At 37.3% G+C, this 25,448-nt stretch overlaps 1 protein-coding gene and 1 pseudogene across 2 annotated transcripts; one reads left to right on the forward strand and one right to left on the reverse strand.

The window, feature by feature from the left end:
• Positions 1-7,715: 7,715 nt before the first annotated feature.
• LOC149247379 (uncharacterized) lies at positions 7,716-21,260 on the reverse strand. Of its 2 annotated transcripts, none has more exons than XM_089455875.1 (3): positions 8,418-8,846; positions 8,232-8,324; positions 7,716-8,059 (listed from the first exon to the last, which is right to left on the reverse strand). In XM_089455875.1, exons 1-3 carry the CDS (start codon positions 8,544-8,546, stop codon positions 7,862-7,864), a joined length of 420 nt encoding a protein of 139 aa, XP_089312001.1. In that variant the 5' UTR covers positions 8,547-8,846; the 3' UTR covers positions 7,716-7,861. The 2 variants fall into 2 exon arrangements, 1 of the variants encoding a protein (XP_089312001.1); XR_016265630.1 differs by lacking the exon at positions 7,716-8,059 and adding an exon at positions 20,718-21,260 and having other exon boundaries at positions 8,275-8,324; positions 8,418-8,504.
• LOC149247380 (putative potassium transporter 12 pseudogene) lies at positions 9,866-11,595 on the forward strand (annotated as a pseudogene).
• Positions 21,261-25,448: the final 4,188 nt, after the last annotated feature.

Genomic DNA, 25,448 nt, shown 5'->3' on the forward strand with positions numbered 1-25,448 from the left:
TTTTAACGAGTGTAAAAGAAACGCTCGGCAATCTTTTCATGTTTTAGGAGTCAGAAAAGAGCTTAAAAGATGACTCTGATGTTTTGGTTCATGAAAAATGATGATTTTACTCTAAAGTCCTTTTGTCCTGCACAAAAACGACACATTACTCATACCTGTTTAAGATGGGTAAAAATACATTGAAAAATGTCCTTTCATGGTGAAAAATAAACAAATTTAGCATTCATTCATCCAAAAAACCTATAAAAAGACTTTTTACCATGTCATTTGTACCATTTTACTGTTGAGGTTGAAAAAAGGGCTTTTGACAAGAAACTTCCCGTGGAGATTGCGGAGAATCCGATCGTCAGAACCGAACGCCGTTTCACCAGGTATTCTACAACACCCCTCTCTTGTTTTCCATCCATTTAGAATTCATTTTTAAGCTTTTATTTGATTTTTTGGGGGTCTTGGGGTTTCAAGATGTGCACTTCGGGGTACGCAGGTCATGCACTGCTGACCTGCGTACCCCGATATTTTCCCAATGGGAAAATTACGGGGTGTACGCACCCAGCCTTAAGGGAAGATGCGTCCGGACGCTCTGTCCCTAAAGGCCGGGGTGCGTACCCCGCAAAACACAAATTGAAACCCTCATACCTCCAAAATAGACCAAAATTTTTAAATTTTATGGATCCTAACTGATGTTTTATGATGCGCAGGGAGCACACCATGCTTGATTGGCGTGAAAGAGAGCACGAGGACGTTGATTTGGCCGCAATAGGTCATCAACCTTCGATTGATGCATTAAAAGTATGCGGACTGTACAAATACTGGGCCATACCTGGCATGAGGGGCCAAGTGCCTTTTCTTGAGTGGCTGGTTGAAAGGTGGAACATTCAGGAGCAATGTTTCTACATCGGAGAGCACCAGCTCGAGATAGAGCCCTCCGACATATATTTTCTCACTGGCTTGCCTAACAGGGGCGAGCAACTTTCTCTATTCGGGACTAGGCCGGGTGGCCAATCCCTTGCTAGTCTCCGGCTAGAGTGGTGCAACAACCAAAACCATGAGAAGGGGATAGAAATCAAGTACATATCCCGACCTGAACTTATGGTGATAGCCTTTACTGTTACCAGACTTTGCGGCATGGCCGCTTTGCACCAAGCCACCGGGTCCCAAATGCGGATGGCTATAGACTGCTTCCACGGCACCATTTTCAACTGGTGCGATGCTGTGTTGGCTAATTTGAAGGGCCAACTAACCAGGGCAAAGAGAGGACAACTGAAGACCTTTGGATATGGGCCTATAGTCGTGAGCTTTGCCCTAGAGAGAGTTCCAATGCTGGTCCCCCAGCATCTTACAGTTCCAGTTGGGGCGCCTCAGGAGCCTAAGTTGACGAGATGGGTTGCGGTAATGGCCCGGCATCCTGATGAGGGCGCAGCAGTTGTTCGATTTCCTGATGGTTACTTTCACTGGCTAGAGAGCCAGGTCTTTGCTATTCAGGACTTTCCTTATGCCGGAATGGATTTTCGGAATGATCCGGACATGGTTCTTCCACAGGGAGAACAGTGGGACGACAGAGGTATTTCATTTTCCACGAGTTTTCAAATTATGTATTTTTTTTTTTTATATATCGCCTCAAAACTGACAACACAAATTTTCAAAATGCAGATGTAGGTCCACGGCGTCCAGCCAACCTCCGGGCTTTTGAGAGGAGAGTACCAGCTGTACCAGCACCAGCCCCACAGGATGCGGCCGCAGAGACCTTAGCCGAGCTGGAACAGGATCTAGAGCGTCTGACGGCGGATATACCAGAGACCACCATAGATGACATTCCTATTCGACTTCAGCGCTATGTGGTCGCAGTCCCAGGACCTTTTAGGAGGTTCTTGTGTAGGGTAGCGCGGGCAGTGGTCTCGTATAGAGAGCACCACCAGTGATTGGCTAGTCACTTTTGTAGACACATATGACATTTTTGGCTTTTTGTACTTATCATTTTTGCCGATCATAAGGTGTTTTTCAACCTATGATCGAAGACGATGTATATTTTTGACACACTCCTATCTATATATATATCATTATTACCGGCTCATTTTGTTTAACATATGTGATGAAATGTTTTTAAATTTACTTGCATGATTATCGTAAATGTGTGTCCAACATTCGACAAGCAATTGCATCTGCTAATGTATTTAAAGACCTTGGAATATGCTGATATTCAATGTAATCAAATTCACGTTCCAAGAGACGCACTCTCAAAAACAACCTTAATAACACAGGATTTCTAATGGCATATACTCTATTAAGCTGTAATACAACGAGTTCAGAATCTAACCTCACTATCAAACGTCGAATTCCAAATGAAATAGATTCAGACAATAATTCAACCACTGCACTGTATTCTGCAATGTTGTTCGTCGTTTGACCGAGGCTCACCCCATGCATAGAAACTAACTCGTCAGAGGGCGAATAGATAACCCAAGCTGCGGAAGAGATATTCCACGTACTACGACAAGCACCATCAGCAAATCCAATGTATGTTTGGAGAGGCGTCGACATCTGCAATATCAAGAGTAAAACCAAGATAAGCCAGAATAACGACGAAAAACACACTTTCTAAGCTAAGCACACTATCTAAACTAACAAACATACTAGCTAGAAAGAAAACCTAACCTAACTAACATTCTCCATACCCATCATTTAAGCATAATACCTCTTAAGGTAAAGTCCATTTCTGGGTTTACCCAAAGAGTCCCTATCAAAATCTACCAACTCATAGGCCCCTTTTGCTAGCTTTCGCTTTACAATGTAGGGTCCATGCCACATAGGAACGAATTTCCCAGCACCTAGTTTATCGTTAGCTTGATCATATAATAGTACTAGGTCTCCCTCCGAAAAACTCCGAGGGGTCACATTTCTATCATACTGAGCTTTCATTCGCTTCGCGTGAGTCTCGATTGCCAATGCAGCGTCACGTCGAGTCTCATCTAACTGAGCTAAGTATAATAAACGTTTCTCCTCTTCGGAAGTGGCTGGGAGTAATTCGACAGCCATTTGAAGTGATGGGATTTCGCATTCAATGGGTAACACAGCTTCCAAGCCATAAACTAGCTGGAAAGGAGTGAACCCTGTTGAAGTTTTCACTGAAGTTCGGTATGCCCATAGCGCTGAAAATAACATGTTGTGCCAATTCGACCGATGAATACCAATGGTTCGTCGGATCATGATAACCAGAACTTTGTTGATAGACTCAACCAAACCGTTGGCTTGCGGATAATAAGGAGTAGAGCTATCGTGGCGCAAACCAAGCTGGCTTGTAAGCTCAGTCATCATGATGTTTCGAAAATGGCTCCCATGGTCAGTGATGATTGCTTGTGGGACACCAAACCTAGTTATAATATGATTGAATACGAAAACTGCAGCTGTTTTGCCGCTTGCGTCGAATGTAGGCATCGCCTCGGCCCATTTAGTAAAATAATCAACCGCGAGGATGATATATGCATGCCCCCCGGCCGAGTGAGGGTTACAAGTAATAAAATCGATACCCCATTTGGCGAAAGGACCAACGGCAATTATAGGATGGAGAGGAGCAGGTGGTGCGCGCGTCTTGCGATCAAACACTTGACAGTTGTGGCACTTCCGGACCGCAATGATACAATCTTTAAACATGGACGGCCAGAAATAGCTAGCGCGCAACACCTTCTGAGCTGTGGCATACCCAGACATATGACCGCCACATGCTCCAGAGTGACAATCATTCAAAACCCTCTCAGCCTCTTCATGAGTTAAACAACGTCGAAAAACTAAGTCTGCCCCCCGGCGGTAAAGTGTATCTCCAATAATCTTGTATTGCTGGGATTGAAACCGAATTTTTCGACGTTCCGACTTTGAAGCTTCAGGCCGAAAGGTTTGGGTTTGGAGATAGATGATTATATCCCCGTACCACGGATCTAAAGTACTGATAAGAAACAAAGATTCGTCCACAATGGACTCCTCTGCCACAGTTTCTGTGTCAGCACGCGGAAAATCACACATCAATTCTGCAAAAACTAAGGATTTCTTAGACTTGGACTTCTCAAACTCCAAGTCGAACTCTTGCAGGATAACGATCCATTTAGAGTACTTGCCCCCTAGCAGTTGTTTTGTCAAAATATAAATCATAGGGTTGCAATTCGAAATAACTGTAGTTTTACGGAGAAGAATGTAGTGACGAAAACGCTGGACAGCTTGAACGGCTGCCAGGGCCAATTTCTCCACATGCGAATATTTTAGCTCAGTGGGGTTTAATGTCCTACTAAGATAATATATCACATGTTCCACTCCGAATTCATCTTCTTGAACTAACACCATTCCAATGGTGGAATGCGAAGCTGCGAGGTATAAGAAGTAGTCTTGGTTGTAGTTGGGAGGATGCAACAACGGTGCATGGGTCAACGCGTGTTTAAGTGCATCAAAAGATTGTTGGGCAATCTCATCGCAAAAGAATTGAGCGTTCTATTTCAACAACCGTGTAAAACCTTTAGTGACCTCGGCGTAGTTTGGAATGAATCGGCGTAAAAAGTTTGCTTTCCCTTGCAAACTTTGGAGTTGGCGCAAACTCGAAGGAGGAGGCAATTTGATGATAGCTTCGACCTTCGAGGGATCAACGCGAATGCCGGCTTTTGAAACAACAAATCCCAGCAATCGACCCGTCTCTATACAGAATACACACTTGTGGGGATTCAACCGAATTCGATAATGCCTACACCTCATAAAGATTGCTCGTAAGTGGACAAGGTGATCAGCTCGATGTAAAGAATGAGCAAGCAAATCATCGAGGTACGGTTGCACAATGTGCTTGATGTCATGAAATGCGTAAGACATCGCCCGTTGAAAAGTGGCTCCGGCATTCTTAAGCCCAAAAGGTAATTTGCAGTAAGAAAATGTCCCCCATGGACAAATGAATGCCGTTTTTGGTTGATCGGTAGGTAGAATATTGATTTGATTATAGCCTGAAAAACCATCCATAAAGGAAAACATTTCACTTCCGGCACAATCATCAATTATTTGATTGATATAAGGCGTTGGATAGTTGTCTTTTGGACAAGCTCGATTTATATCCCTATAATCGATATAGATTCTTATTGTTCCTTGTTTCTTGTTAACCGGAACAATATTCGATACCCAATCCGTTAACGGGATTGGATAAATGAAACCTGCTTTCAACAGCTTCTCGACTTCTGCTTTAATCGCAGCCGCTTTCCGAGGGTGAATCTGATGCAACCGTTGCCGGACGGGTTTAGCGTCCGGGTAGGTCTTTATTTCATGAACAACAATGGCAGGGTCGATTCCTGGCATTTCCTCGTAAGACCAGGCAAACACATCGCGGAATTCTTGGAATAGGGCCTTGTAAGTTCGAATTTCATCTTCTGTACATGAGGCACCTATATGAATGTTTTCCTCAATTCCGGGCTTCACTGAAATGTCAATGGGAATAGTGCGAGAAATATTCCCTAAATTCAACTCTGAATCAGAATGTTTCGTTGGATTCTGAGCGTCTTTGACATATTCGGCGGTAAAGATAGATGAAAAATCGTTTTCAAAAGCATCATCCTCAGGTAAAAACGAAGATCTATGATGAAGATCTTCCCATGGTAGATCGTCTACACTTAGGATTTCGCGAAGTTGCTCGTCAGATGACACGACTTCGGGAAACGCTATCCGTTCTAAGGTTGATGTGAAAAGTGACTCTTCACTGACCACATTCATTTGGTCGATTTGGGTTGAACGCGAGTCGGTAAAAGACATGACGGCTTCATAAGCAATTTCATATGGACTCAAAGGCATAGCATCATCGAATGAGTCTATCTCAGATTCAGATGGGACAATCAAAGGATCATCCACTACAACAAAACCAACGATTTGCGCCAGATTTAGCGCCAGATTTTAGTGCATTTTTTTTGTAATTGTGATGAGCAACCTGGCGCTAAATCTGGCTCTATTGTACAATTTTTAAAGCGTCCTTTTTTGCACCTGATTTTGCATCCTTTTTCACGCTAGATTTTGCATCATTTTTTACACCAAACTATGCATCATTTTTTGCGTCAAATTTTGAACCAAGATTTGCATCTTATTTTATGACAGGTTTTGCTTCTAGTTTTGTGTCATTTTTTGCATCTATTTTTCATTCTCTTTTGCTTCCTATTTTGTGTCATTCTTTGCTTCCATTTTTGCACCATCATTTGCATCAAGTTTACACTGTATTTTGAATCCAATTTAACGTCTTTTTATGCATCCATTTTGTGTCAGTTTTTGCATCTAGTCTTACGCCAGGTTTTGTATCTAGTCTTACACTAGTTTTTGCTTCTATTTTTGCACCAGCTTTGGTGCCTATCTTTGCACCATGTGTTGAATTTGATTTAGCACCAAATTTTGCATCCATTTTTGTGCCCATTTTTGCATCTTTTTTTGGACCATTTTTTACATCCACATTTACGTTTGATTTGTCTCCATTTTTCCCATCTCATTTTGCACCATATTTTGCGTCATTTGTTTCATCCAATTTTGCATCATTTTTAACACCATCTCTTGCATCTAATGTTACATCATTTTGAGCATCCAAATTTGCATTTATATTTGCATCTTATGTTGAGTCATGTGTTGTGTCCACCTTTGCATCTTATTTTGTGTCTAATGGTACATTCAATTTAGAGCCATTTTTTACATCTACTTTTGTATTTGTTTTTGCACCAAGTTTTGCATCCAATTTTAAGCTATTTTATGCCCCTTTTTGCACCATTTTTTTGTGTCTACTTGTGTCCAATGTTGCACCATTATTTACACCGACTTTTTCATCCAATTTTGCATTTTTTTGGTGTCTAGTTTTACATCGTTTTCACCATCCAAATTTGCATCTTTTTTTGCCTCATTTTGTGTCCACATTTGCATATAATTTTGTGTCTGAGTTCGAGCCTAAATTTGCATGTGATTAGGAATCATTTTTTACATCCAATATGGCATCCTTGGTTTCACCTTTTTTCAGCCCCATTTTGCATCTTGTTTTATGTCTTTTTTTACATCTTTTTTTTTTCCTTTTTTGCACCCAAGTTTGCATCCCAAATTTACACCATTATTTGCATCATCATTTGGCATATTAATTTGTAACGTTTTTTGCTTCTTTTTAACGCTCAACTTTGCATCTTATTTTACATCTAGTTGTTGTCTTTTTTTGCATCTAATTTGGTGCCCATTTATGTGTCCTTGTTTTTGCCCAATTTGATATCCTTTTGTATGCCATGTTTTGTTCCCTTCTTTGTGTCAACTATTGCACAATTTTTCACTTCTAATTTAAAACACTTTGTATGTCAATTGTTTGCATTTTGTATTAATTCCTAGTTTAACACCCAATTTTACTTTCAATTTTGCATCCATGGTTACATCCGCATTTGACTTCTTATATAGAGTATATTTTTCTTTACACATATGACCCCCTTTCTAGATTCATAGTGAAATATATGATAGTTTCTAAATATCATTAAAGCAGATATCACAATTCAAAATCATTTGTAAAGAAATTTAAGAGAAATTGACAACATCCATCCAAAAAAATAACAATGTGTCATTAACAATTTTCAAAACATGTATAAAATAGCAACATAATACTAATAAAATCAGTGTTATTTTTAATCAAAACAAGTAAAATTCAAATATGATTAACAAATCAAAATATTTCATGAATATCGTTATTCTACGATAAATTAACAACATACATAAATCAAACTCATCGTATGATTACAAAATCAAAATGTCTCATTGATATATGGTAAATTCACAACACCCATCTAAACATAACAATGTCATTCTACACAATAATTTCTTCATAAAAAACAATGCATGTGCATGCCTAGCTACCACCACCAAGATCATCCTCATGATCATCTTGACCATCCTCATTACTCTGATCCACATCATCACCAACACCGCAACTATCATCATCATCTCCTCCTTCACCACCATCATCCTCATCCTCATCCTCATCATCTCCTGATATATGTTGAACATAATTTGGATCATCGTCTTGGCAATCATTACCTATAGCATTCTGACAAAAAAAATCAATATTACATGTTAGTATTAATTACATAACACAACGCATGTTTTTGTTATACAATGTTAACCATAAAATGAGGTAAGATATAATATCTAATAGTACTAAAAAATAAAATGAAAATATGGTTTAAAAGTATATTGGAAATCCAACTAAGATTACATACCATAGAGTCCATCCAAACAACAAATTCAACCCATCTCTTTTGCTGCAGCACCTCCTTTTCCAAATGATTTGGAGGTCTTCCATATTTTAGTTCCTATCAATCAGTAAATAGGGAGAAATTAGATAACAATGACTTTCTTCTAGTACAAAATTTATTAAAAAAATATCACATGTTTAATATACTTACAAAGGTTGTTATCAGTGCTTTTAAACCTTTCTGGCCACTACGATGAGTGACTTTTGTCTTGGTTAACCTCGCCTTGGATGCCTTGTCCTTAAACATAAACCAATTCAATTTATTTTCACACAAATACATGTCTAAGATACTTATAAGTATTAATACATTCTAAATAATGTTTAATGAAAAATTCAATACCTGAATGCTCTCATTGCCGGCTTTCTTTGTGCATCCAACTTCTCATATGATTTTACAAGTTCTTTCCATACTTTAAAAGGTATGTCAATAGGTCTTTGTTTCAGTCTTTGATCTTGAGGCATTTTTTTAATTTTTCTTGTTTGGTTAAAAATTTTGGTTAAAAAAAACCGAACAAGTAATTCACATCAATGGCATGGGGACTCTATGGATATGTGTAAAAAAATGGCTATAAAGAAAACATCCAAAAACCTTATGAGCTCTCCCTTTGATGGTCACTTGGGGCATATGGCTGGAAAGGAACAACTCCATTTTCGAAAATCAAGGACAATCCTCTCTCAAAGTCCTTCCTAATATTTGCTCCAAATGTCTTAAAATGAAAAACAAAATTCAAACGTCATCCTTAAACATCTCCCTTAAATATAACGTTGGACCATAAATTCTTCACTTTTATTGTTATCGGCTCTGGAATGATTTTTCTATATGCAATTATATAATGAAATATGTGTGCACTAATGAAAAAACATTGAGTTTCATTTTTCATAATCACAAACAATGAAAAAAGAATCACACGTAACTAGCATCATTTTGGAAATTTTATATTTATTAAAAATCTTTAACATGTTTTCCTCCCATATCTCATAAAAAGGTGTGAAATTTTTTATATACTCTCCAATAAGCCTAAGGATCACATACCTTTTAGAACTTTGCATTACCATTATATGTTTCTCCTTGAAGATATATAATATGTTTCTTCTTTAACAAAAACGCTCTGATCGAAGGATGGTAATGTATTCATAGAAGTCACTGCAAAAAATCATTTGGATATGAGGATTTTCAAGATTTCAATGGAAATCTGGATGTGGGATGCGATGTTACGATGTGGGTCGAAGAGATTGAACTCTTTCTTTTTCTGGATTATGGGATTTGAATGCAGGAGTTGTTTCTATGGATGATAAAATTATGAGATTGAGGATTGTGGTCTTTGAATGCAGAAATTGCTTCTTTGGATGATAAACTTGTGCTTTTTTTATAAACAGTTGTGGGGATTCTCCTAAGTTTTTATTGATTTCTCTTTTGTGTATCATTCTTGTCATTGTCAACCCCATTATCATATCAATGTCTAGGATGAGAAAGACAGGGATGGGATCAGTGAGGGCTCAATGTCTTTGTTGTCATCAGAGTCCAGGTCGGTTGATGGCAGTGAAATGGAAGGGTAATCCCCAAGGTGGTTTGTTGACGATGATCAGACATGACACAAAATGAGGCGTGGGCTCGTTCTGAAGACCAAGTGAGTGGATTCCTTTGATGTGGAGGCCATGGACGTGCCCGGTGTTCATAAGGGCCATGATAAGGACCTTTCATTAGGACGGACGCTCGACTTGGCATTCCAAACACTTGGAGTGGTCTATGGAGATATGGGTACCAACTCCTTGTATGTTTTCACTAGTGTATTCATCCAAGCTCGTACCAAAGGAGAGGAAGATGTTTTGGGTGCATTAGCTTTAGTGATGTACACAATAGCCCTCATCCCTTTGGCTAAATAGGTGTTCATTATGCTCAAAGCCAATGACAATGGTGAAGGGGGGACATTTTCCTTGTACTCTTTGATTTGCACATATGCGAAGGTCAATCTGCTCCCCAACCAGCAACCATCAGATGAAAAAAATTCCAATTTCAAGCTCAAGTTGCCCACCCCGAAACTGGAAAGATGATTAAGAATCAAAGAAAGCCTTTAGAGAAGTACAAAATTGAAGACCCTACTGCTACTCTTGTTTCTCATGGGTACTTCCATGGTAATTGGGGATGGCATACTTACACCTGCAATATCAGTCATGTCTGTTGTTAGTGGCATGCAAGATGAAATATCTAGCTTTACGGAAGACACAGTGGTCATTGTCTCAATCATATTCCTGGTGATCTTGTTCAGCATAAAACAGTTTGGTACAAGCAAAGTAGGCATGACATTTTCTCTGGCACTCATGATATGGTTTTTCTCTATTGGTTCTTTTTTACTTTACAATATTATTTAACATGACATGACAATTTTAAGGGCATTCAATCCTGTTTATATCTATTACTTGTTCAAGAGGAACATTATCAAAGCATGGATGTCCCTAGGAGGTTGCATGTTATGCATAATAGGAGCTGAAGCTATGTTTGCTGATTTGGGTCACTTCTCAGTAAGATCCATCCAGATAGCCTTCACATGTGTAGTATTCCCATGCCTACTATTGGCTTACATGGATCAAGTTGCATATCTTATGAAGCATCCCTCTGTGGTGGAGAACGTATTCTCTGCTTCAATTCCAGATGGTTTTATCTGGCCAGTCTTCGTGATAGCTAGTGTTGTTGCCATGATTGCAAGCCAGGCAATGATCTCAACAACAATTTCATCTATTAAAATGTCCATGGCCCTAGGATGCTTTCCCAGATTGAAAATAATTCACACATCCCGACGATTCATGGGTCAGATCTACATTCTTGTCATCAACTGGGTTCTAATGATAATGTGTGTCTTGGTATGTGATTGTTTTAAGAGCACGGTCGAGATATCAAATGCATATGGCATTGCAAAGGTAGAGATGATTATGGTGACTACAAGCCTAGTGACTCTTGTCATGGTTCTTATATGGGCAAAAAATATATTCCTTGCGATTGGATTTCCTGTTCTATTTGGATCAACTGAGCTAATTTATTTTTCTGCAGTTTTGATGAAAGTGGGGGAAATGGTTGGATAAATGGTTTTTGCCACCTGCTTCCTTCTTGTGATGTACATTTGGAACTATGGAAGTGTTCTGAATTATCAGGAGTTGTATATCTTGTTGGTCACGGAGATGTCAAGGCTAGAAAGGATTCATGGTTTCCTAAGAAACTGGTTATAATCTACTTCTATGCTTTCATGAGGGCAAACTGCAGGGCAGGCCCTGCAAGCCTCAATGTACCTCACACCAATCTCTTGCAAGTTAGCATGACATATACTGTCTAACTTGAAGGTTTCCATGAATCAAACATGCTGAATGTTTTTCAAGGACCAAGTCACAACATCAATATGGTGATGGATAACAAAGATTTCCTTGAAGGTGGCAGAGATGAAGTGAATTTTAATGTGAAGTTAATAATCATAAGTTTTGTTGTCGACCAAGATCTTCATTACTTAGTCCTTGATTTTGTTTGATAGAGAATAATAGCCATTCCTATGATTAATCACTGATATTTATGAACAAAGACACCATTCTTTTTTCAATGAAGATGATAGGTGGTATTTTATATGCATGGTTAAGCCTAAGATAAGCCATGTTTTCTACATAAGAAAGTTATATTAAGTTATATCCATGAAAATCTGTGTTGCATGGGTACCCGCACCCGGGGGTAGGGTTCTCGAACCCGTCCCGGGTTCCCGCACCCAAGTACCGGATTCGGGTACGGGTTCTTCCCAGACGAACCCAGAAGAACCGTGTTCTTCCATGAAGAACCGGGTTCTTCAAAAAAAAAAATTGGGTTCTTTTCCTTTAACGGGTTCTTGGGTTCTTGGGTTCTTCGGGTTCTTCGGTTCTTCGGGTTCTTCGGGTTCTTCGTGTGCTTGGGTTCTTGGGTTCTTCGGGTTCTTTGGGTTGGGTTCTTTGGGTTCTTCGGGTTCTTTGGGTTCTTCATAAAAAAACTATATTAAAAATTTAATTTTCAAATAATTTTTTTTATTGAAATTTAAAAAATGATATGCCCAATGTTGCATGGCCCATTGATCTATGCAACAAAGGTTTTATGTTGACCTAACAGGGGAATGAACTCCAGTGGGCCCAATTCTGGGCTATACAATATTTTTTGTTTAATAACAGAAATGATAATTTGAATAAATTATTTAAATAAGCAACCTTGCTATGGGCCAGTGACACAAAGAACAATAAACTTAGAAATCTATTTTGCTGAACAAAAGAAACAAGCTTGGAGAATATTGTTACTCTAAAGATTCAACTTCAACTTCATATGACACAAAAGATGGGGTGTTAACTTACGATATTTAGCCAAAGTAAATCTGATAGGAATGACTAACTTGGAAAGTAAACAACTGGGCTCCCAATGCCATTTAGCGGCCAGCCTTTCATGAAACAAACAACGCAACCTTGCAGGTAGTACATTCCCACAGTGCAAGTTGTTTATGAATAGCAAAAGGAAGCACTGCAAAACTGGTTTATGTAGACCTTCTGTGTTCAGTCCTCCTGTCTATCTGTTTTATACAATTTGACAGCAGTATTAACTGATACTCACATGGGGACCAACATGAGAAGCCATAAAAATTCAAAATGATTAAGCACTGAGAGAATTCTTTCTGCTCATACAGACCTGTAAAATGTCATCAAGATTAGAAAGGGAATGACATATATCAGGAAGATCATAGATCACAAATTTCACCCTAATCTACACTGTTTGTTGTTTCTGAAGTGAGGTTGTTTTGCTTTCCAGTGAGAAGATATACTTGAATTCTGAAAGGATATGTTATAATGCTGATACTACTTGTGACTGCACAGAGAGGCCCTGAGTCACTGAACAGCCACCATTCTTCTGTGGAAAACTGGCTTCTGTATGAAGGGGTGTTACCTGCAACAATGCCTATGGACAATCCTGCAGAAAAATGGGCTCTGCTTGAAAGGTGTGTGATCCCTTCAACATGCCGATAGCTGATGGTTATAATTTTGAAACATAACCCAGAGGAGAAAGAAAGGAAACTTCTTCCTAATCGCGCACAGGGCAGCCCTTTCATATTGATTAAGCCAGATGCAACTACAGTTCCATGGGAACAAGACCAAAAGCCATCATCAAAACACAGTGTTCCATGACACTAGGAAATAGACCTTGAGTCAATCTGGTAAATGCATTATCTGTAACAGTAAGAATAGATGAACCGTATTCCTCAGTAACTGCTATTCCTCACATCTAGAATTTTGCACCCCTTGGTATCCTTAGTGAGTCTTTTCCTTCTTTCCAGAATGGAATTTTGAGTGTAGGTGCTTTTGTGATTGTTTCATTGCCTTCTTGTATATTATTGGTCTCTCACGTGCATTCATGGACAGGCATAGCCCACTAGATATCTGAGAGTCTGAAACAGGCTTGACAATTCTCAAAGTTTTGTAAACTTTTCTTGTCATTTTAGTATCTAGAGTCTTGTCTGCTATGGTTTGGAACTTCTTGAAAAAAATGTTGGCATTGGGGGTACACATGCTAGTTTTACATTTTTACCCAATATGGTGGTGTGTAGGGTATCACAAGATAATGTTTTGTTGGAAACACATCAGGATGGTTTTCCTGCTATTGATGTGAATGACTACTTCTGTTAAGCATATTTTGCTCTATGCCATGTTGTAGGAGGATGCTCTGTACTATTCACTCATCAAAGCTTGCTGCAAATCAAAGAAAGTTCAAGCCGCTGCCCAGATACTGAACAAAATGCTTAGGGAACGTGTTGTTCCAAGTCATGCAAGTTTTATCTATGGCATGCATCATCTTGGGAAGGTAGGAAAAAAAATTGAGGCATAAAAAGTTCTTGAAGAAGTGATAGATTGTAAATCCTCTGTACATGTTAAAGTATACACAGAAGTAATGTCTGCTCTATTTCAGACCAGTGAAGTGGAAAAATCATTACAATTAGAAGGCAAAATAATTAGAAGAGGTTGTGAAACTAACTTTTTGACTCTGTAAAACAGTGTTTCTCTAAGGGAAAAATTGATGAGGTATCCAAGATTTTAGAAGGCATAAACCAAAGATATCCGGTACAAGGTATTACATTATGAAAAAATTGAAATGGTCAGATTTATTGTTTTTCCAAGGAGACCACTCTTGCTTGAAGGAATGGAGAGGGCTCTGCTCGTAAGAAAGTACTGAACCAAGACCATTGTCAAAAAATGTTGAACCAAGAGTATTGTTAAAAAGCAATGTTGCTTAGTTGCATGAAAATTTAATTGTCCAAAATTTAATTTTGGACTCTTTGCTGGCAAAATTTCATATAAAGGTATGCCCTTTTGCCTTATAACATGATGATTTTAATGAAAATGGAGGAAGGGAATCAACTTCAGAGAATCAAATGAAGTTAAAAAATATTAGATTATCAATTATAATCCATAGGAAGGGAGGAAAATAAAGGGAGATGTTTTAAGGCTTGATTTGATGACTCAACCTCAATTCATGATTGATTATGATGGTTGGAGATGCATCTAGCCCTTGTTTTGTATTTTTGGAGCTTTATTACCCCTAAAAGGGCATAACATCATGCTTGGGAAGAGTTTCAACCCATGCATGCGAGCATTAGTGGCTTATTTTTTTGTATTGAACTATTGAGTTGGCTTGGTAGCCCATTTACTTCAAGCCCACTCAGAATTAAGTTTCTTATAAGGCTTTTAGGAAAACTAATGGAAGTGATTGACCTCATATAAATAGAGGATCACTCCCTTGTTTATCATCATCACTTGTGGATTTCAACCTCTTTTATAAAGCTCTACTTAGCCTAGATGCAACTCGCTACTTGTGGAGATGTGATCTTTTTGGACCCATTGCTATTGGCGAATGATTTGTGTCTTGGAGGTGTCTTTTTGGGATTGAAAGAAGGCTATTTCTTGGAAGAATTTAAGTGTAATTGCAGATTTTTATTGTTTTTCATGTGATAAAATTATGCTAGGGTTTTTCTTATTCCATCTCTACATGCATATCTTATATGGAAATCTTGCTTGATTATTGCATGCTAAACCTTGAATACCATAAAGGACCTCCTAGAGAGCTTTCATCTATTTAATTTCCCCCCCATTAAAAAGATAGCTAGGGTTTATCAAGTGAAAACTAGGGTTTTCCCTCTTACTCCAAGCATAAATTTAATTTATCTTAAATTTAGCCCTATAGACTACATCACCCAGGTAGGAAAAGGCACTAGGAATCCTTTTGGTGATCAAAAATCATAAAAACTTTCATCTTATCTCCTCTTCTATTTTTTGAAGTCCTTTAAAGCAGGCCGCTAGGGCTAGGGCATAGGGTCAAATTCAACAAGGGTCTCCTATTGGATAGACATTGAGGCTTTAGTAGCTTGAGTTAAACTTGATTGATCCTTGGCACTCAAAATCTAGCTCTCTTCATGCTTGAATTTTCCCCAACAGTCTACCCTAGGCAATTTGTGCCCTAGCTAAATCCTAACTTTGGCTAAGGCTTCAACTTGGGTCTTAAATCGAAGGTTTGCCTTTTCTTATTTGCAAACCTTTTCTTGGTATTTGTATACCTAGGCATCCCTTTGTTGATCTACACGATGTAACCCTAGGTCACAAGTACCTCTCTAGGGCTTTGTATATGGTACACTGCTCCTACACATAGACAATTGTGCCCTTGTCCATTGAAAGTACCTTTACTTAGCTTTGATTCATCTGATATATCACCTTGATCCATATAACTTAGAATATCATTTAGGTGAAAATTGGGAAGCCTCCTGTGTGGTATAATTCCACTAAAAAGCAGAAGGAGGATTGCTGAGGTGACAATGGAAATGCACCTCATTGTTCTATTAATGTCTGGCCTTTGCCTTGTGAGAGCTTGCTAGATTTTGAAGAAACAGGCCTGATATCATTAAATGGCAGTCATGGTAGTTCGACAGTGATTATATTCCTTCCTGGAACCAACATTGCATTGAAGGCAGGGCACACTTCAAAATTGTTGAAAAAAATGTATACACCATGATAGAAAATGACAATAAAAAAGATGTATGTGGTAGATTGAGCAAGGTAATAACCAGCAGCAGTTTTACTATTTTACTAAGGCTTCTCTCAACTTCACCTTGTATATTAACTCATGGTTTTATAAAGTTTTTTTTGAGAAATAAGAAAAGATATGTATTAAAAGGTTTGCACAAACTGTACAAATGTGGATAGAGAGGTATGTTTTAATGGTGATGGATTTTCCCAAACTTACATATGCAATTTTAGAATTGTGCAAGTGCAGAAAACTGTGAAGTATGTCTCAGGCTTGCCAGTGTGCTACCCTGTTCACGTGGACTCAATGAGTTCATGTTCTGCCCTTTTGGTCTATGTAAACCCTTTGTGTTGGCTCACTTGAGAGGCACATAGTGTTAATGATGCTTGTTTTGAACACCCTGCTTTTAACTACTTCTGTATGCCTTTAGCGTGCCAAAATGGGCTCAATGGAATTTTGGCAGATTAAATGGATTTAGAAAAGACAATGTAATATTGATTTTCTTTTGTTTTGCATTTATTCTTATGCTTATCAATGTAACACTTCTAAAAATTCTTATGTACAATTTTGAAAATTTTGATGTAAAAATTCTCAGTATACATTAGCAAAATCCAGTGTCCTCTCCTCTTGTCCCTGTTCATATTCTTATCAATATTCTTATCAATATAAAAATCCACTACCTTTAGTTCTATGCTCTTTGTAGATATTGCTGTTGGAGGCCTGTTGACTGCTACTTCTGCTGACCTTTGGCCTTTTGATTATTCTTCCCCAAGGATTCTCCCAGGTATCAGGCCTCCAACAAAAATATCTACAAAAAGCATAGAAGGAGAGATAGTGGATTTTTGCCAATGTATACTAATAACCACAAGACAAGGGGTACTGGATTTTGCCCTTTTGAGAATTTTTAAAATTTTTACATCAAAATTTAAAGAATTTTTACATCAAAATTTAAAGAATTTTTATATTGATTGATAAAAATAAGAATACAATTTTTACATTTATTGATAAGAATAAAGGTAAAATAATAGAAAATCAATACTAGAATGCCTTTTCTAGACCCATTTAATCTCCCAGAATTCCGTTGAGCCCATTTTGGCAAGCTAAATGGTTTCAGGGAGCTCGCCATACAGAGGTAAACACATTGGAAACACCAAGTCGGTGAAAGCAGGGTGTTCAAAGCCAGGATGAATGACACTATGTCCCTCTTAACTGTAGACTGCATTACTCACCAGGGATCTTTCTTACCGGGGATCTTTCTTTGTAGATTGCATTACTCACCGGGGAACTTTCTTAATTGTAGACTGCATTAATCATCTAACTAAAAAATAACTAAATTCTTCAACTAAATATACAGAATTTATATTGACAACCATAAATTCTAGTGTCATAAATTGGATCAAATTTGATCCTCCAACAATCTTAAGAGTGGTAATGTACATTGTTCCGTCGTTAATCATTATGACTAGTGGTAATGTAAATTATTCGGTGGTTAATCATAATGACAATTTTTCATATGGATAGAATGGCATTATATACAGGATCAAATGGACATTGTATAAGGGGAGTCTCTAATCCCAGTGATCATTTTTCTTGAGTTGGCCTGAGGTATTTATCTGATGGAGTCAGAGGAATTGGGAGGATGGCCAAAAGTGATTTGAATCAGGGCAAACAAATTTCAAAAATTCTTGTAAATGCAGTGTTTGAATTATGCTTTTGGTGGTCTAAATAGATTTAACACTATAAAAAAAAAGAAATCTTAAATTTAAAATTTTTTACTTGGATTTACATAAATAACTACAACTTTTTTCAAAATATAACCAAAATTTCCATAACTTTGAGTAAAAAAAACATAATTTTTAAAATACCACTTTTCTTGAGAAAAAAGAGCCCAGAACATTCTCCCCTTACCCAATGGTGTATCATTTCTTTATGACTACCATTCTCCTACTACCTAATCCTGTATCATTTATTTATGACTAGGTGGTGTAGCTCCTGTAGTTGGAGTGCTGGGGCTAAATTGAAGAGGTCAAGACCCTTATTTCCCCACATGCCAAGAACATTATTGGGAATCAGATCAACAAAGGCAAGTAGGGGAGCTAGTTTTCTAGTTGGCAAAAATCCACTATCTCTCCTTCTATGCTTTTTTAGATATTTTTGTTGGAGGCCTGATACCTGGGAGAATCCTTGGGGAAGAATAATCAAAAGGCCAAAGGTCAGCAGAAGTAGCAGTCAACAGGCCTCCAACAGCAATATCTACAAAGAGCATAGAACTAAAGGTAGTGGATTTTTATATTGATAAGAATATTGATAAGAATATGAACAGGGACAAGAGGAGAGGACACTGGATTTTGCTAATGTATACTGAGAATTTTTACATCAAAATTTTCAAAATTGTACATAAGAATTTTTAGAAGTGTTACATTGATAAGCATAAGAATAAATGCAAAACAAAAGAAAATCAATATTACATTGTCTTTTCTAAATCCATTTAATCTGCCAAAATTCCATTGAGCCCATTTTGGCAAGCTAAAGGCATACAGAAGTAGTTAAAAGCAGGGTGTTCAAAACAAGCATCATTAACACTATGTGCCTCTCAAGTGAGCCAACACAAAGGGTTTACATAGACCAAAAGGGCAGAACATGAACTCATTGAGTCCACGTGAACAGGGTAGCACACTGGCAAGCCTGAGACATACTTCACAGTTTTCTGCACTTGCACAATTCTAAAATTGCATATGTAAGTTTGGGAAAATCCATCACCATTAAAACATACCTCTCTATCCACATTTGTACAGTTTGTGCAAACCTTTTAATACATATCTTTTCTTATTTCTCAAAAAAAACTTTATAAAACCATGAGTTAATATAAAACTCCAAAACTCTATTTTACTAAGGCTTCTCTCAACTTCACCTTGTGCCTCATTTCTTTGTCTTATTAATAGTATTAGGTATATCCCCTTGAGCCAAAGGAGAGCCAGCCTAAAGTGAAGAGGATAGGTTGTTGAGGTGAAGGTGGTGACCATCCTAACAGTTCCCTGAAGTTGTACATTGTGGATTAGGGCTCTTATCATTACATACAATTTGAGAGGTAACAAGAAGAATGCACCCTTCCCCACAGAAGCAGCGAATGATTGGAGATGAATTGAATTCTTAAAGGAGGTGGGAGTATTTTGTGGACTCCAAGCAACTAACTATGACAAGGGGCAAGCAACAGCATTGTCTTGTGGGGGAATCTTATGGAGTTAATTTGCTAATTTTGCAGCAGTTTCTTAATTGTATTTCAAGAAAACCTGCTAGCTCATTTGCATGTGAGAGAGATTGCAAGACAGTACATTTCATTGTCCCCAATAAGAGAAACAAGTTGAAATTAAAGAAATTATGATACCTGGTTTTTGTGAATAGCAGTTTATGGTTACCCAATAACAATATGTTAAAAAAGGCCTCCAAGCATGACATTCTACTTTCTGATCATAAAACAAGAGGTTAACACTAATAATACACCTTTCATCCCCCAGTCCATGGAAGCATTAAACTATTACTCATCAGTGTTTGAGTCGCTAGATGCTACACTTAAAAGGGATAGCAGAAATCGTATGAATGTTGAAAAACAATGCCTTGCCTGAGACACAGTGAACATAATTGCTTGTGAGGGAGAAGAAAGGATTGAGAGGTATGAAGTTACAGGAAAATGGAGAGCTAGAGTGACTATGGCAGGATTTAGTGTATATCATCTCAGTGCTAATGTTAAGGACACGGTTAAATCTTTGCTCTGTTAATCATATTGCAATAGCTATAAGACTAAGGAAGAAGGAGGAGCTATGTATTTACTATTTTGGATGGTTGGACAAAATTCTCATTGCAACATCTGCTTGGCATTGAGAGGCAACGACTATAAGAATGTTCTTGTACAAGAATTTGTTATAATTTATCAATACCATTGTTGAAACTGCATGTGACTTTCATGTGTGTCAGGGAAGAGTTCAGAAACCTGACACAATAACTTATTATAGGGGTAAAAGATGAAACTAATTTAAGGAAACAATGGTTTTTACCTATCCTGTTCAACCAGGGATAAGATAGTTATTCGTTTGTATTTTGCTTCCTTATCCAGGTAGACAGGAAAATGCTAAGGCTTGCTAAAATCAATGATATGCCTGCCTACACAGTGGGTAATTGGATAGAGATAGTTACTATTTAACTTTCAGGAACTTATACTTCACTAGCTAAAAAGTTTTGGATTTTTTTTCTTATGACCTTGAGTACAGAGTCTCATAATCAACTAGAAGAAAAATCAAGTCTATCTTTCAATTGCTTGAACCAGGACTATATCACGGATATTGCAACAATAAAAGAAATAATTCCAGTCTATAGAAAGGTAGCATAGTAATAACATACTTGAGTTTTCGGGGTGCTTCAAACAATCTCGTCCTAAAGATAGGATTCCAGGTTGTTTGCAGATTTTAATTGGTGAGGTTGGCTCTAATTTTGGAACTTTGTTGGCTCTGCTGCAGGTATCATTTTGCCCCAAATCTTCGCCAAGCCTTTTTCATGGACTCACTAAAGGACTCTCATTTTCTGCATCCTTCATATGAGTAAACCTTCGACCCAGCACTGGTTTTCAATACAAACTTTCAAAGAGAGAAACTGGCAGTTTGGAGCAGGTTACAAGACCTCCTTCTATAATGAACAGAGATGACCCCGGAATGTGGCAAAAGTTCTCCCCTTCAGCCGGTGCTAAAGAAAACAAAGAAACGCAGATGAACTGTATCAAGAAACAAAGAAATCGTTTTGACCACGAAGAAACGCAGATGAACTGTTGGAAGTCGTGCAGAGAGAGATCTGGTGGCTCGTGGATCGATTCTGGGGCAATGTTTATGCGATTGCAAACCATGATTGTTCATATGCGAGCTACTGAGCTCGTTGAGAGGGATACGCGCAATGGCGCCAAACTACCAAGAGGATTTGAATTTAAAGGCGGGATAGAATATCTACCGTCCGATCATGTCATCGACGGCCATATATTTGTGTTTTAGTAAAACGGATTTTGAAAGAATTTGAAATATTATACATTTTATAGAATTTGAAATATTATACATTCTATTATTTAAGCTGAATAATAGTTTTACTTTGGAAAAATAATTGGGCACATCAAATAAAATATTGATGCGACGGACATAGAACTCCGAAACAATAATGCACCCTTCTCTTACTCCAAAAACAATAATGCACCCTTCTCTAGCTGATGTGTCAATGCTTTCTTTGAAGTGGAACTTAAAGAATTAAGTAATTATTCATTATTAAATTGGGATTTTATATAAATTAATTGATTATTTATTAATGTTAATTTCATTTTATAATTTTATAGTAATTTTTAATAGATTTTTGTTAAAGATAATTATTTGAGCTATTATTGTATCAAGATTTTTGTTGTGTCTTTTATTATTATAGTTTAATCCACTTTAAACATGCTCAAAATATGTTTTCATCTTCATTTGTGGAGATTATCTACTTGCATATTCAAAAAGTTTTGATGTAGTTTTTGCCTTGAAAAATGATTATTGTGATTGTAATGGTGAGAAATTATTCTATAAACAGTGTTAAGTGTTATTTAGAATAAATGAGAAATTCTTTTTGAATATATAAGACTAATCTTTGAGAGAATAGATATATATTCCCTAATTATCACATAAACAAGGGGCTAATCTTGCATTTAGTGCTTTATCTCTGTAGAGTTTCGCTAAACAAAGGGAATACCTCCTCCTGCGTGACTTCGATTGTCCCTCCCTCTTACAGGATTGCAAAGCATTAAGAATTGAATCTTCTTTATTTTAAAGATGTAGTCTTGTCGAATATACCAAAAACATAGTAGGATTCTTTCATTATTGACAAAATCAAGCACATGTGCAAGGGAAGTATTCATCTATGGATGGTTAACAAGTTCATTAATAACTACAAGCAAACGCTTCAAACTATGTATTTAATGATCTCTAGTCATCATCTAAAGAGTTCAAGAATCAAATCAATTCCAACCTAAGTTCTAAGTATATGGTAAACCTCTACTCTAGAGGTTCTATTATTGTAAAATTTCACAACTATGGAAGTTGTGGCAAGGTCTCAAAGGAGGGACTTTCTTTTTGGGGCAAAACTAACCTTTTTTCAAAAGATAGTTTCTATAATTGAATCCATCTTCAATATCCATTTCTTCAACCCCACTCTGGATTTGAATATTGAATCCCCCCTACTTATTTTGGGATGAGATGATCTTTCAAAAGCCAACATAAATATATTGGGGACTTACAACAATATACAAACTAAGCAAGGAAGGGTATACACACATGTGTTAGAATTTGAATTGAAGTTGACTTGAGCAAAGGTATAACAATGCATATTTAATTAAATATTGGTGATTTTAACAACCACGTCCATTAGATTAAAATAATGATACTTTATGTGTATCCATATGCAAAGACAAAATACTTGAAAGGCACCTTCCCAACAACAAAGGTCATTATAAGAAAAATGGAAAAATAACAAGTTGATGGGTGGTATGATTGAATGAAGAATCAAAGGGCAAGAAAGAAGAGACATCCAAGTTTAGTCCTAATAAAAGATTTTATGGCCCCTTCCAAGGAGTGCGTTATTAAGAGGGACACAAACATGATCATGGAGTCTGTGCTAAAGTCTTATGGGAGAAATAGGAAGCATGTGAATGAGATATTATGGATTTCAAAAGAGAAATCATGTTATTCAATCCAATAGAAGCAAGGGGATTGGTGCTACTTGAGACTCCATAAGCTCTAAATCAATTGGTGAAAGCAAGAAGTCTAAAAGATAAATGCAAAGAAAGGAATATCCATCTATGTACAAATCTACAATAAATAAATTCAAAATTATACAGTGTTTCCATATAGACAATGTTAGGTCCCTATAACACTAGTGATTCCCCCATTACTAGTGTCATTGTGGCCCTTACTGTTATTGTTGTGCCCTTATTGTCCCCATATTGTTATTATTGTGCCCCATAGAAGCCCACTATTGTTATTTTTGTGCCCTTATATTATTATTGTTATGTTGACTTTGATTATATTGTGACCCCTTAGACTCCTATATATAGAAATGAGGCTTTGTCATTTGTATCATCCAATAATTGTTCTTTTGTGTAATGTAAAGGAGGTTGCCCCCTCAAAGAGGCTGATTTCTAAGTTGTTTATCTATCTTTTCTATCTTTTTGTGAGTTGGTTTCATAACAGACAACCTAGGTTCGAACCCTAAAAAGTGTAGGGTCTTTGTGAGTGTTTGTGAGGGAATGTGTTTGACATCACATAATTGGATTCCCTTCATCATCAAAGAGACATGTGTCCCAAAAGTCAATTTGGTTTAAGTGGATGTTAATATGATACATTGTATATTTTCTGAGGGTAGTAGCACAATTGGAAAAAAGCATGTTGGCAAGCCCTTGTGTATCCAAGTGATCGAAAGTTCAATCCCCCAGACATATCTCACCAATTGAACTTAAAAAAAATATGATACATTGTATATTGCAAAGCCATTAAGTTAAGTAATGACCTTGGCTAACCCAAATATTTAATTAGAATTTAAGCTCAAACACAACATTAGAAATGAAACCTTCACTCTAGATCTAAGGATATAGGGGTCAACATTGGATATTGGATACAAGACAAGGTGATCAAATGTATCTCTTGGACTAGCATTTTTTACAAAGGAATACAAATTTTAATGCTTATATTAACATGTATGTATAATATAATAATGAAATAGTCACTCTTTAGTTCATGGATAAAAGTGTTGGTGTGGAAGGAAATCTCGAGGGATGTGTCACTATAGTCATAAAAATTGCATTTATTGTGGCACATGGAGAACTTATTAATTGGGTTTAGCTTTAAAAATGGATAAGAGTGTTATCCTCCCCACCTAACTGCAATTCCTACAAATGACATATTTAGTGATTAATGAGTATATTGTTGTAATAATTTTGAACCCTGTGTTAAGAAATCCCTATGCAATCCAATTTAACTTAGGTACCATCCTCAAAATGAGGAGAAGTCATTTGTGGGTTTCCTTAGAATGTGTATTTCAAGGAAGAATGTGTACTTTGTCGATATGTTGAAAGGTTTTACGGTCTTTGTGTTTTAGTGTACCATGTCATGTTTGGCATTGAGCGTTGGGTGTGTTGGAAGCCAACTCTTGGTAAACTCAAATACACTTGTCCTAAGGAGGGAGTTGGGGTTTTAAGGTTCTCTGGTTGTAAAAGCTTTCAAAGTCAATGTTTTTCATCCTCTTCTTGCATATTGCAGCCTCAAGGCCATTCGATGAGTTGGTGGTCATGCTTAAGGTTTTCATCCTATTCTTGCATTGTGCTTAAGGTTGATTGGTACCTTGTTCCATGAATTATGATCAACTTTGGGTCCTCTTTCAGTAGACACCTCCTAGCCACAGTATTAAAGGCAACATATTGGTTTCCTTTACTAATTTTAGCTTGTAATAAATTTAGATGTAATGGTTGTCACACGCGTTCATATACAACTACCTCATAACAAAGCTAACACAAGCACTTCTACCCATGCCTACATCACATCACAGAGGAGGAATCAATCAATATTATTCAATATCCCGCATTCGAGTATCCCTCCTTTGAGGATTCAATCCAACATTTATGGAGATCAGGTCATCCATTTACAATAACTAGTTTTGCCATATAGCATGTTCATATTCCTATTGTCATGGCCGAAAGTACCACCGACATATATCTTATGCAATACAAATAAATAATTAGAACGCCTCAATGGATGCAATTCATCCTATAATGCATAATGCATATATTAGATAACCCGAACCATAGGCTCTACCGTTTCAAAACAAAATCATTTATCATACATAATCAATAATCCGTCTGCCACAATTGCATGACACGTTAACATGTGTATCTTAGGGATTATGCACAATTAATCAGAAGCGCAGCATTGGATGCATAGCACAAATAACTTGTACCATAGTTTATACAGTCGAGCCTTAACCACAGTTAACAAATTTGCATAGCGGCTCAAGCACGACTATTCACTATCTTAACAAAAGACAGGTTAACACCAATTCTACATAAGATCCACA

Source organism: Pinus tabuliformis, chromosome 7, assembly GCF_031772625.1.
Source record: "Pinus tabuliformis cultivar Carrire ecotype Pingquan chromosome 7, CPIR1, whole genome shotgun sequence".
In the NCBI taxonomy this organism is placed as follows: domain Eukaryota; kingdom Viridiplantae; phylum Streptophyta; class Pinopsida; order Pinales; family Pinaceae; genus Pinus; species Pinus tabuliformis.